General features: G+C 43.0%; 1 protein-coding gene across 2 annotated transcripts in view; it reads right to left on the reverse strand.

Annotated features, from left to right (window-relative positions):
• Positions 1-14,350, reverse strand: part of LRPPRC (leucine rich pentatricopeptide repeat containing) — a 115,367-nt gene extending 101,017 nt beyond the window's left edge. Inside the window, exons 1-2 of one of the 2 annotated variants that reach the window (XM_033144882.1) lie at positions 14,155-14,350; positions 1,007-1,209 (exon numbers count right to left, since the gene is read on the reverse strand). In XM_033144882.1, the coding sequence (XP_033000773.1) occupies positions 1,007-1,209; positions 14,155-14,291 (340 nt within the window). In that variant the 5' untranslated portion in view covers positions 14,292-14,350. The remainder of the gene's footprint in view (positions 1-1,006; positions 1,210-14,154) is intronic. The other variant, XM_033144883.1, reaches the window with a different exon arrangement.
• Between the last annotated feature and the right edge of the window lie 201 nt (positions 14,351-14,551).

Raw genomic sequence — 14,551 nt, forward strand, 5'->3', positions numbered from 1 at the left:
AAAGTTAAATACAGAGTGATCCTAGAGACAAGGAGAAAGGAAAGGGATATATCCCCCTTTTAAAAGGACACTGATATTGCTGCTTCTTAGCAAGATGTGACACTGGAAAACCGCAAGCCAGCCCAGCTTTTACGTCCATTATTTCAACTCACACTGTAGACATATAAACCCATACAGTTGGCTTTTCAACCTCCAGGAACAGAGCACTGGAGATACCCTGATGAACAAGCCACAGCTATGTACACTTTGAGTACAGAAACAGAACTTCTGCTATGGTTTAGAAACTTGGTTGGAGCCATGTAACTAATATATATATTGACCCTGTTAATTTTTCTTTTTCCACTCTGTTTATGTCTTAAAAGAGCTAAGAATGCCAGCTATTTACACTTCAAGAGTTGTTTGACCTGATCTACCTCATGATTGTCAATAACGACCAGCAACAGCTCAGCTCTCCAAAATTTTAGGGAGGAATCTTTGCTTGCAGAGCATGTGCTCTGCCACTGAGCAATGGAGCCTTTCTCCACATTTAAACAATTGTGCATAGGCCACCTGCTTTTATTTTGGAGAAGAGCAAGCAGAAAGCCAACAAGGGGCCCCTAATCCAGATCAGGAGCACATTTCAGACTGGAGACCTATGGTTGCTTTTTTCCAAAACAAAAGCATCCAGGTTAAGCACTTTTATATAAACATGTCTCATAAAATTTGGTCCTTACTTTCAATGCTAGTTAAAACAGGAATACTGTTAAAATGTTTGTGCCCTACAACTTATCAATTTTCACAAATTACATCTGTAGCCTGAGTAAACAGAGTTCAATTTATATTGCAGCCACCAAACTGCTAGAAATAACGCAAATAAAAAATGCTACAACTATTTTTGAAGCATTTTAAAGACAGTATGCATTAAGAATTGCCCAGTATTTTAACAAAACGTAAGGCAAAACCATGCTGTTAAGCAAAAACTTGATGTTAGGTAAATATAATGTTAAGCAAAATAGTGACACTTTACCTGTTCTGCACACATCATGAAATATTCTTAATAGAAGGCTTTTAGTAATGCGCCCAGTTCTTCTGATAGATTCATCCAGTTTATTCAAGGCCCAATCAAAATGTTCTGTCTGCTTGCTTTGAATAGCTGAAGGTGCTTGCTCTTGAACTTCTCCCTTCTCTTTAGCTGCAACTGTAAAGAGCCTTGCTTGGTAGATCAGATGCCTACAAAACAAAACAGATCCCACTTTGAGGGCAGATAACAGCTATACTTGTGTCTTACATTCTCTGAGCATTCAGAGCTGAAGCAAACCTCAAGAGTTTTAGGGGTAGGAAACAACAAGAGCTAATAGTTCTTTGGAGTACGACAAGGCTGTATATTGTCTCCCTGCTTATTTAACTTATATGCAGAATTCATCATGCGAAAGGCTGGACTGGATGAATTCTCAACCGGAATTAAGATTGCCGGAAAAAATATCAACAACCTCAGATATGCTGATGATACTACCTTGATGGCAGAAAGTGAGGAAGAATTAAAGAACCTTTTAATGAGGGTGAAAGAAGGGAGCGCAAAATATGGTCTGAAGCTCAACATCAAAAAAACTAAGATCATGGCCACTGGTCCCATCACCTCCTGGCAAATAGAAGGGGAAGAAATGGAGGCAGTGAGAGATTTCACTTTCTTGGGTTCCATGATCACTGCAGATGGTGACAGCAGTCACGAAATTAGAAGACGCCTGCTTCTTGGGAGAAAAGCAATGACAAACCTAGACAGCATCTTAAAAAGCAAAGACATCACCTTGCCGACAAAGGTCCGTATAGTTAAAGCTATGGTTTTCCCAGTAGTAATGTACGGAAGTGAGAGCTGGACCATAAAGAAGGCTGATCGCCGTAGAATTGATGCTTTTGAATTATGGTGCTGGAGGAGACTCTTGAGAGTCCCATGGACTGCAAGAAGATCAAACCTATCCATTCTCAAAGAAATCAGCCCTGAGTACTCACTAGAAGGACAGATCCTGAAGTTGAGGCTCCAGTACTTTGGCCACCTCATGAGAAGAGAAGAATCCCTAGAAAAGACCCTGATGTTGGGAAAGATGGAGGGCACAAGGAGAAGGGGACGACAGAGGATGAGATGGTTGGACAGTGTTCTCGAAGCTACTAACATGAGTTTGGCCAAACTGCGAGAGGCAGTGAAGGATAGGCGTGCCTGGCGTGCTCTGGTCCATGGGGTCACGAAGAGTCGGACACGACTGAACGACTGAACAACAACAACAAATAGTTCTTTCCAAGCACAATCTTAGAGCTGAAAGGGACCCAAGGGCCATCTAGTGTAACCCTTACCGCATGGAATTAAACCTGCAAAGCAGCACTCAACTGCAAAAAAGCTATCATACACTGCCTGTACATACATATGTACATACATATGTATACATATGCACACAGAAAAGAGCTGCCAAGTAATACCTGTAAGTGGAAGCTATGACAGCTGGTGCTAAAGAGATTGTGGCAAGGAGGGCAGAAGAAACATGGGGGCCTTAAATGTAATGTGCTGTCACCTTTTCACCAGGACCTACCAACTGTTTTAAACTATCTAAAGCAGAAGTGGGCAACATTTTTGAGTCTGAGGGCCACAGTCCCTTCTTGGCAATCCTCCGAGGGCCACATGTTAGGGGTGGGTGGGGCCAGAGGTAAAAGTGGACAGAGCAATGAATGTCACTTTTACCGTAGGCCTACACACAGACCCTCTATCTTCCATTCAGGCAAGCAAGCCATTATCAGAGATCAAGCAAGCATTTCAGCCAGGCACAAAACACTCAAAAGAAGGTATGAAAAAAGGCCGGTGAGGGAGGTGGTCTGGGGAGAGTCTCAAGGACCAGACGGAAAGACTTGGAGGGGGTATTTAGCCTCCAGGCCTGAGGCTTTCCACCCCAATCTAAAGCCTACCCTAGCCGCCGAAGACAGCTATGGAGAAATGTAAACTGGGGGCTCCATGTCACTGGTTGCATTTACCGGTATATGTAATGCTAAAGCATGGTTCTGTGCTACATAAGACATGCTTGAGCAGAGTGCTGCAGGCTACCCACTACTCCATCCTTCTGCATACCTGGGAGTACAGCTTTAGCAGAGGTTTTTATTTTTAAGAGTCTGACTAATTTAACAAACCAAGTTCATAACCAATGGTCCGAAGTTGGCTTATTAAACTCAGCAGCGGTTGTTTCAAATCGGAATCTCTTGGCTGAATGTAACTTTAAGCTGAAATCGTGTAAATTTAAAACTAACTCTGCCAAAGACCTCCTTGCAACTGTGTGTGAAGAGTGTGGAGCATGCAACGCCAAGTGCTTTATTCAGGCACATTAAGGCATTCCTATGTTGCACTCATCCATGGTTTAACATTACGTGAAAATGCATCCATTCTAGTTGACAAGAAGCAATATGAATATTGGAGGGAAACTGATGAGATCTCCTGCAAAGGAATAGGAGTTTAACAGGCTCCAGCAATTTCACTGGTGCTGCCCACTTCCATTATTAGCAAGAAAACAGGTTTTCACAGGTTTCATATTCTAAAACCGAAACAGTCTCCTTTGGCAAGTTTTGATACACACAAAATATTTTGTGACAAACATTTTCAAAGTTCATCTGTATTAAAAGACTCACTCTCAGCCCACACAGTGGAGTTTTGCATAATTCAGCTACCTATATATGCCACTTTTAAATACTTGTAAAATAGATCTCCTAAAAATACAATGCATTGCCAGCAGCAGGAGAACCAGCTGAGCATTTGAAGAATTTCTGCAGCGCTTACTTTCACATTCAGCAAGATCCAAGCTTGGGGAAGTTTAACTTAAGAATGGTACGTCTCACAGATCAGAAGCAATTTTTTTTTATTTAGTTCAATGGCAATAACTATGTTTATAATGGTGGCAATGAAGTAAGACAAGTTTTAGGAGAGGTGATAAGTTGAAATTTACAGCACAAGCCTATGTCTACTCAGAAGTCAGTCTAACGGTATTCAGTGGGGCTTGCTGCCTGGTAAGTGAGGTTAGGACTGCATTCCAATTGTTGTTGTTGTTCAGTCGTTCAGTCGTGTCCGACTCTTCGTGACCCCATGGACCAGAGCACGCCAGGCACGCCTATCCTTCACTGCCTCTCGCAGTTTGGCCAAAATCATATTAGTAGCTTCGAGAACACTGTCCAACCATCTCATCCTCTGTCGTCGCCTTCTCCTTGTGCCCTCCATCTTTCCCAACATCAGGGTCTTTTCTAGGGAGTCTTCTCTTCTCATGAAGTGGCCAAAGTACTGGAGCCTCAATTTCAGGATCTGTCCTTCTAGTGAGCACTAGTGTGTTAATTCTAGACAAAGCTGCTTATAGTACTGGTAAAACTACTTGCACATTCATTTCTGTAAGAAAAACAAGGTCTTGTTTCTGTAAAATGAATGTGTTTCAAAAACAGAAATGTACTTGTTTAGCTACAACTTGTATGTTCAGTTCAGTTTCACGTGTTTTTTCTGCAAACCTGTTGGTAATGTTTGCTATAATTTACAAACAATACAAGATTCTTAATAGTGCAATCTAATATCTACTTAGAAGTACACCCTTGTGCAAATTAATTGAAACAAAGCATGTTTTCTATCTTACTCATAATCCTGCACTCAAAACTAACATGAAAAGTCAGTTGATCATTTTGATGTCGGAAGCCTTCAGCCAATAGAAGGAATGATGCGCTCGCCACAATATATTGAGGTTCTACAAAAGAGAGTTATTCCAGAGCTGGAAAAGAGGTATCCTGATGGTACTGGGATATTGCAGCAGGACCTAGCCCCCTGTCACACATCGAAAGCAGTGAAGAAATTCATGACAGATCAGCAAATACAGGTACTTGATTGGCCAGGGAATTCCCCAGACATAAATCCCATTGAGAATTTGTGGGCTATATGCAAAAGTTGCCTGTACGACTATGAAGAAGCTAATTCAGGCGCTGATTCAAGTGTGGTACAGGAATCTGAAAATCAACAGTGACTGTTCGAAACTAGTAGACCCCCATGCCAAACAGTGTTCAAATGCTGCTTAAAAATAGTGGAGGTCATACCCGTTACTAATGTACGCATATGTGAGTTTTGTACATGTATATGTGAGTTTTGTACATTAAACTACATTGTTTGTTTCAATTAATTTGCACAAGGGTGTAAGTCCCTCCGAGTTCAATGGTACTTGCACTCAGTAATGTGTGTGCAGGATTGCACTGCAATCTATTAACTGTACTATGCAAAACCTAGGGATTCCTAGTTCTGGAGCTACAGAATATTAGCAACAATGTGTGACTGAGCTATGGTCTCTTTTCTTCAACGTGTTTGGAAAAAAGGAATACCGGTAGATACATTCTGAAAATAATACTTGATTAGAGAAAATAGGCATCTTGTGATTCAACCACTAATCAATATATTGTTAGAATTACTTGAAAAGACAGATCATAATCTTTAAAAAAAATTAATAGTTTGGGGTCAGAGTACCTGAAGTATCATCATTTCCTACATGAAGCTATCTGGACCTTGAGTTCCTATTCAGAACAGCTTCTCTAGGTAAGATGGAGAGGGTGGCTACTGGGAACAGAGCGTTTTCGGTAGTGATACCGGTACATCAGCTTTGTAATGCTCTCCAAAGAGAGGCTCAACAGGCAACTTTGTTGTGGTCTTTCCAGCGCTGGGTGGCCTTATTTCACAAGCTTTTTAAACTTCCAACATTTTAAAGCCTTGGGGTTGAATCCAATTGTGTCCTCCCATTCACAGAAGAGTCTATGATCTAATGGAGGTCACCACCAGTGAAATAGAGGAGAGGAGGCAATTTTCGCTGATTCCCCATTTTGCAATCTCTCAGACTACCTTCTCTTCTGCTCTGGAGGGACCTCAAGTGCTCTGGAACAGATTTTCAAAGGAAAATCCAGAGGAAAGGGGCTGAAATTCACCTCCCCTTCTATTCTGTTGTGGGCAAGGTACAAATTTATTATTATGATTATTAACTCTCAGGTTTTTCATTTTGAATTTTAGTTATTGTACAGGATTGCTAGTGTGGCTTTACTTTTTACTCTCTGCTTTTGGAGTTACACACAGTTTTACATTGCTTTATGGCTCATAAGGGTATTTTAATATATTTATTGTCATTTTAAGTGTATTTTGTGCAAACCACCCAGATAACACTGTTATTGGGCAGCATATAAAGACAGTTAATTAATTAATACAACTTCCAGTAAGATAATGCAAGGAGACCCTGCTCAGAATACTTATAAAGATATGAGAATTTATATGAGAAGGGACTTCACAGCAGTCACTCCCAATGTTATAAAAATGCTTCCCAAATGAATTTGCAGTAGCCCTTGGCCACTTTTTTTCATGGAAAAGATACTATCTACATACTCCTCAGAGTGTGGGCCCCATGTATCTTACAGATAGTTCCTCCTTGTAAATATAACTTGGTGATGCCTCACCAACAGGCAAATAATAGCATCCATGATTGATGGCCATCAGAACTTGTTTGGTGCCATCCTTGTGGGAAGTGAAAACTGCGAAGGCTAAAAGCAGTTATATGAAGGCTGTGGGTTCTTCCAAGATGCATAGCTTCTCTGCTTTCTGGGCTTTCCCCACAGGCAGGAAGGTAAAGGAACAGATAGGGAGGGACTGCTCTCCCACTCAGCTGGTCACATTCAAATCTGATTGGTCTTGACCAGTGGAGCAAGTGTGAGGACCAACTATAGAATCATAGAATTGTAGAGTAGGAAGGGACCAGACTTGTCAACTAGGTATGGTACAGCCTCCAAGAGAGACAAGAAAAGGCTCCAACGAGCTGTAAGAATTGCAGAAAGGGTAATTGGTGTTAGCTTGCCTTCAATAGAGACAATTTATGCTACCCGAGTTAGGAAGAGAGCAGAGAGAATTGTAGCAGATCCTTTACATCCCGGTCATCATCTGCTTGATTTACTTCCATCTGGACGTCGCTACAGGACTTCATATACAAAATCGGCCAGGCACAAGAATAGTTTTTTCCCTTGTGCCATTAAATTGTTAAATTCGTAGTTGTATAGCTTAAGGGGAGGTAAAATATGGGTGGGGTTTCTTTGCTTCTTTGTATTGTGAGAGGAACAGTGTCTGTATGTTTACATTGCAATGTAGCCGAAACAAATTCCAAGTATGTTGGAAAATGTACTTGGCCAATAATAAATTATTCCTATTATTCCTATTCCTAGTCCAACCCCCTGCAATGCAGGAATTACTCATCCATGAATCCCCTCCTTTCACTACAGGAAAAATGCATCTCTTCTATCTAGGCAGATCTCACAGCTCTCTTTTTGTTTGTTGTTTGTTTTGTGCAATGCTCCTGAGGTTTTGTATCTTTAGGTTGTTGTTTTTTAAAAAGAGCTGTTAGTGTAAGTTGCTTTTATCCCTGGAATGGCTACTAATAAATAGTAATATATTTAATAATAGAACTCTTCAAATTAACAGGTATCACTGATAAAACTGATGAGAAAGGGGAAAGGAGGTAATTATTCAGGATTTACTACTAGGACCAAACTCAGGATAAAAATTGATAATTTACATGGTGTAAGTTAACTTACATCACTTGCTGGGACATTAATTTTATTGTATACTTTTATCCAGCTCTTCCTCCAGTCACCTCAGGGTAGCAGTCATCCATACCTACCATTGTATTTCAAAATGGCAAGATTGTAGTAAGTATTATTTACTCAGGAACACAGATCCGGAATAGTGAATATTACAACTATGCATTGGATTCAGCTAAGAGCCAAATCAGGTACATTCAGAGAGACTAGAATGCACAGCTACAGACTGATGCAAGTCGAGTTGCAATGGCCCACAGCAATCCATGACAGTATGGGGGTAGGGCATGAGGCCATAAGGGTGGAAAAAAATATATGTGAAAAGGCTGGGAACTACTTGACCAGAGGCTGAATCTTCTGCCCTGCCTCACAGGAAAGCCACTTGTGAAGCACCACCACACAGGATTGAATTCTCCCACTTACCAGCTGTTAAGGGGAAAGATCCAATCCTCTACAGCAGGGGTGGCCTGTTGGACGTGCCTGCTCTACAGTGCTAGTGTGCTCTCCTAAACTTCTTTCACCACTGTTTTAACTGTATGTTAAAACATACTTTTAGAACCCTTGTTTGGGGGACAGATCTGGAGTGGGGTGGGTAGACCCCAGGGCAGCACAGGGAGCCAAAGAGTAGATTGAGGGGTCCTTGCACAGTCCTAATGTAAAGTCTTATCTTCTGTACTCTGTGTCCTTGCTGCTCCCAGGATAGATTTTCTACAGCTTATGCCTAAACTCTACAGATGTTGCTGAACTAGCAACTCCCATCATTCCTGGTCACTGCTTGTTGAGACTTAAGGGGATTGTAGCTCAGCAACACCTGGAAATCCAATGCCCCCCAACTTAGCCCAACCCTCCCCAACTGGGTGTCCTGCAGATGTTTTGGATTACGTCCCTCCTCAGACCAAGCCAATATGGCTGTGCTGATGGAAGCTGTAGTGCAGAACATCTAGAGGACCAAGCTGAAGAAGGCTGGTTTAACCGAACAGATAGAGAGAAATGTGGTGTTAAAGGTTTGCAGCATGTTGCTTTATACAACAAAAACAAACAGGTTTATATTTAAAGAGAACACTGTTTATATGCAACAAAATGCGACACCTTACTTTTAAGCTTATTCATATGCCTACAGCATGGGACGCGGGAAACGCTGTGGTCTAAACCACTGAGCCTAGGGCTTGCTGATCAGAAGGTTGGTGGTTCGAATCCCCGTGACAGGGTGAGCTCCTGTTGCTCGGTCCCAGCTCCTGCCAACCTAGTAGTTCGAAAGCATGACAAAGTGCAAGTAGATAAATAGGTACCGCTCCGGCGGGAAGGTAAACGGTGTTTCCGTGCACTGCTCTGGTTCACCAGAAGCAGCTGTCATGCTGGCCACATGACCAGGAAAAACTGTCCATGGACAAACGTTGGCTCCCTCGGCCAGTAAAGCGAGATGAGCGCCGCAACCCCAGAGTCATTCACGACTGGACTTAACAGTCAGGGGTCCTTTACCTTTACTTTTTTATATGCCTACAGTAGCATCAAGGCTGGAATTTAAAACTCATAATGTTAAAATTAGTGTGATAACTAAACTAAAGTGTGCACTAAAGACAGAAATCAAAATTCCTCCGTGCCTCCCCAGCAGTAGTTCAAGCAAAAGACATTCAGTCCGGGTAATTCCTGCTAACTGAAAATAGGCTGAAGGAGTATTAGCTCTAGAGACAACTTACTTTAGTACAAGCTCTTGAGTTTTTAAGTGATACCAAAATCTAGAACAATATTCTAGAGTACATGTCTTCAACTGGTGGGTTGGGATTCACTACTGGGTTACAACCTGAGCTAAGGAGGGTCTCAACAGCAGCACTACCATCAGACAAAGTGGTCAGCACTTTGGGGCAAAGAATCCTACAAACATTGGTATCGAAAAGGTACATGATAACCAGAGCTATCTGAAAATGAATTTAAGAAAAAACTTAAAGCATTACACTGTTGTATTTTAAATCCTTTGATATGCAATGTCTAACAGCAAGAAAAGAAGTAAAAACACAGGTTAATCTAGCATCTTGGTCAAAGTTCTGAAAAGGTCAATTCAGAATTACTTCAAACCTAACTACAGAATTATTTCAAACCTACATTACCAGCAGTACAGCATAAGGCCTCTGGAAATGTGACTTTGGTTCAATTGTAATAACGGAACCTTCAATTTCCAAAGAGCAAGTTCTAGAATTCTTGCTATCAACAAATTATGCAAAAATATGATGGTGGTGGCATATCCTAAAGGGGTCTTAATCCAAGAAACAAGAAAGCAGGTGAAAAACCATTCCTCAAAAAAAAAACCTGTAATTAGTTTTATACCCATTCATTGAATTGAGGGAGTGAAGTGGCAGTTGGAGGCTCCAGGGAGCCACATGCTCGTAATCTCATTTTTATTTGATCCATTACAATGACTGAATTCAAACTTTTACAAACAGGAGTTTAAAAAGAACATCACTCAAAACGGAGTGTTCTGGGTCCTAGGTGTCTATTGAACTTGAGAGACGCTGCACCATAGTAACCTTAAAAGGTCGCAGTTTGAGACAACTGTGTAGTGCAATGGAGACACAGCTTGCTGATAAAAATGAGCACGGCGACTTCTGCCAGCAAAATCTTTGCTTTTCAGACAGAAATTATGTAAACACTGCATGCTGCAATTTTTTTAACAGCAGGCAAGTCTAAAAGCCCGAAGTAAATGGAATGCCAGTAGCAAACGCCCATGACCTCATGTCTGTGAACTCCAATCTGAATTGCAAATAGTTTGTGCACCTCCATAGTTGTGGTAGGGAAAATCTTAACACTACTGAACCACTGCCCTTGTATGCTGCACACTTGTTCTGTGCAACCAACAGAAATAACTTTCCTTAAAGGCATTTTCCTGGATTCCTCTTCAGTTAGCTTTAATGCTTGTTGTGAACCTGCTCTTTTATTTCATTCCAGCTGTTCACAATCTACTACTAGCAAGGCAGAGAATATTGCCAGCTGCCACCAATCTTTACCTTTATTTAGGGAAGCCCAACTGTTCCTTGCTTATTAATGCAATGTTTTGAGTGCCTTTGCATAGACAGAATAGTCTAGCTATAGTCTAACTATTCTGATGTTTAGATCTGCACAGGTGCTTTTTGTTTTCATGTAATTTCATTATCATCCATTATCTGAACCATAGCACATTTTTTTCAAGTACTATTACTGAACTTTAATTAAACAGCCATTCTCCCTGGCACCTATCTCAAGAACGTTAAGTTTCAGGCAACCAAGTAGTGATTATTATTTTTTAATAGAAAAGTTGGCTCTCTTCTTCTTTTGGACCATCAATGTGCCCCAAGCAGGTGGGGTCCGTAAAAATGTTAGCAGGTTCATGAGTTCTGGGGACTTATTTGCAAGGATGATCTCTTTTAAAATAATGAATTTTAAGCAACTTGCTGCATAGGAGTAGCACGTAATTGCCAGCTGTCACCAAGGCCCCACTTTTACTTATTTGCAGCCAGGGTGGAAGAGGAGAGCTGGCACAGCGATCGGCCCAATGTGACAGCAGTAGGGTCAGCTCAGGACCCAATAGATCTTAGACTGGCTAATTTCCACCCTTATCCGCTTAGCAGGTAGAATGGGGAGCTCCATGCTAGCTGAGTGATGCTCATGTCATTCCACAGGCAAAGGCCGGCGGGAGGGTGAGAGGGCTGCAACCTTCCACCTTCTTCTCCTTCTCTGGCCAAGTAAGATTGTCTTCCATGAAAACAGTCTTAACAGTGAGTCCGTAAGTGACTGTGGAGGCCAATTCTGGATCCACACGTCCTTCCACAGTGGGGACATAGCTTTCCGGGTGGGTATGCATTGCTCTGAGAGTCTCTTTTTGATCAGACCAGTATTACAGGTTCCTCACTCAGAAGTTGCAGTACCCCATTCAAGTCAACTCTAGCATTTGAAGAGCAAATTAATTTTAGGCAGTGTTTAGTATCACCACCTCACAAGCCACTTTTGTAATGTTTGTAATGGCGTGTTCTCTCAGTAGGATTCACACTTTGTTATCCTGAAGCAAGCCTGAGATTTTTGTCACTGTTTTCTCAACCTGTGTCAGACATGCAGATGAACATCCAGATCACAGGCCAATCTGTTTAAAAGAAGACCCACCTGTCGCAACTTAAACAGTAAGTCAAATTGTGTGTAAGGTTATTCACCATAACCATTCCATGTTGATCCCAAGAGCAAAACTTCAAGCAAAATGTGTTCAACTCTGCAGTGCAATCCTAAGTATGTTTCCACAAAGAGGAAGCCTAACTAAGGTCTTACTCTCTAGGAGGTATGCTCAGGATTGCAGCCATTGTTCACAATTCCAGATTAGTGAGGAGTGGGGAACCTGTTATCTTCCACATGTTGTTGGACTCCATCAGCCCCAGCCAGCATGGCCAATGGTCAAGGATGATGGAAAGTGGCCTTGCAAATGTTGCTGGGCTACACAGGTGCCCCATCCTAGGTCTGTATCAAATTTCAGATTACATTACCTGAAAACAATGTAGAAAACCATACTCCAAAAGTTATACTAAGGAAGGAAATTGTTAACAAGAAAAGGGGGGGGGACACCACAAGCCACTCAAGAAATTCAGGGGTAGCGTACTGATTTATTACAGCTTTAACTTATACTAGATTTCAACAACTTTTCTGTGCTTCTGGTGGTAACGTGGACCGAGCCAGGATAGATGTAACATCACAAAGAATTTTCACATCACTTGTAAATACAATGCATTTCAAAAGAGTCAGTTAACGCACAGCACATCAAGTACTCAAAAACAAACCAGCCTCTGAACTCTGAAGTCATGAAGCTGTGTGCTTCCACACAGATTTACTGTGGACTTCCTCCCTGCAAATATAGGGTGATATTCAATTAAATAATTTTCCTGTATCTGCTCCAGAGGCTTGGAGGATTCCATAGAGCACTGGGGAGGCGGGCCTATGCCAGTCTCAAGATCTGAATCTCTTCAGGGCTTGCTTATAGATGCAAGCCCTGGAGAGATATAGACTGACTGATTTTATATGTCACCCTTCATCCAAGGATCACAGGGCAGTTTACAGATCCAGACCTAAGAGCTGGTTTAAACATTCAGTAGAATCAAAGTTAGTACTTTTCAGACATAGACTACATCTGCTTCAGGCTACAGCTACAGGGCTGTATGTTTGAATGCTTCCATACAACGCACCTCCCTAAACCAATTCAAGCAGGGACTGTACTGGTTACATGTGTTCCCAGGCCCAACTAAAATATAAATAATTATCTCACTATACCAGTTCAGATCAGGAAACCAGTCCCTCTGCAAGCCTTTGCTTTGGCAGTTTAAAACACTGAATACTAGGAACAAGGCCTTTAGATTTGAGGATGATCTACTCATCAAAGCGAGTGAATTTTTTTTAAAAAAATTATTTTTTGCATTTTTGCAAGGCTTGCAATCTCTACTTACATTCAGGTAGGTGATTTTCTGGTGTACTTGCTGGTATGTTTTGCCAATGAATAAAAAATGTACCCCCGTGTGGTTTTACTTTAATGCTTTAAGCCATTTTAAGAAAGAGCCCGTGTATTGTCTTAAAACAACATGCCAGGAAGGGGGGAAAAAAAGCTTGTCTGAACCTTCCTCCCCAACATGCTAATTTTACACATGCAAGGAGATGTTAATAGAGGCGAGCTTTCAAACCTGTAATCTCTGCACTTGTAGCCTGAAGGCAAACATGCCACAGTCTTATACAGTATGCACTTACCTGGGAATGAGACTGTGTACAAACTATAACTTTAAAGTACATTTGAAGCACATTCTTTTCCTCAAACAATTCTGGACGCTACAGTTTACCCCTCACCAAGTTACAATTCCCAACAACTCACAACCGACTACAGAGAGGGAACAGGGTCAGGCCAATGGCCAACCAGGTGCCTCTGGCAAGACCGACCCCAGCAGCACAAGAGCCCTCTCCCATCTTGTGGTCTGCAACAACCTGGCATCCGGAAGCATTACGGCCTCTGACCTTTAGAGACACAGCATAGCCACTGCGGCTAGTAGCGCTATACACGTGCTTTGAGGGGTATCGTGGGCATACAAGCCTAATCCTCGTCTGCCTCAACAGCACTTTGCTTTTTCTGAGCAGCCATGCAAAGGGGGCTGCAGCAAAATCCTTGAAAAAAAACAAAACTTGACACCTTGTGCCCGGAAGTAAACCCCGCCGAGTGCAACTGCGTTCTCACGTGCACTCTCGAGGAAAGCTCAACACGATGGTTACATAATTCGGGCCCCACTCCCCCACCCCTATTTTGTTCTCGTGAAAGAGGTCAGGCCGACAACACTTCGGACACCCGGCTTTGCGAGTATTTGAACCCCGGTCCCGAGAGTACCGTGGGAGCCCCCCATTCCAGGCCCTTCCAGCACCCTGCCGGCTCTCCGCGAGATTTACTTCCGAACGAACGTGCCGAAGGCCGGCTGCCCACAAGGCGCCTCCCCCGGCTACTGAGAAGCCAGAGGGACCCCCATGACCTTCCCCGCCGCCCCGACTGACTCTCGCCCGCCAGGCCGGAACAACCCTCACCTGCTGCCGCGGGAGGCTGCGGCGTGTGCGGAGGGCAGTGGCGCCCGGGAGCAGACCGTGGCCACCATGGCGCGGCCCCCTCTCAGGGGCAAGAGGAGCGAGCGGAGCCGCGAGGCCGACCTGAGGAGCCCAGCCATGATCTTCCTCCTCACGCACGCACCGGTCAAGGGGGAGCACGTGACGGAGGCCGGGCGCAACCACGGCGCGAGGAGAGGGCGGGGTGCGCATAGAGGCGGTGCCGCTTCCGGCTCTCCTGAAGGAGGAATAATCTGTCTCCACGTTACTCAAAAGGCGGGATTCTACTTCGCCGCCGCTCTTTAAAAGGGTCTCCCTCCGCTTTGAGGCGTTGTGGGACATAATCAGTATTCTTCCCCCCCCCCTCTTTTTTAAAAAATGG

The sequence above is a fragment of the Lacerta agilis genome, chromosome 3 (genome assembly GCF_009819535.1).
Source record: "Lacerta agilis isolate rLacAgi1 chromosome 3, rLacAgi1.pri, whole genome shotgun sequence".
NCBI lineage: Eukaryota > Metazoa > Chordata > Lepidosauria > Squamata > Lacertidae > Lacerta > Lacerta agilis.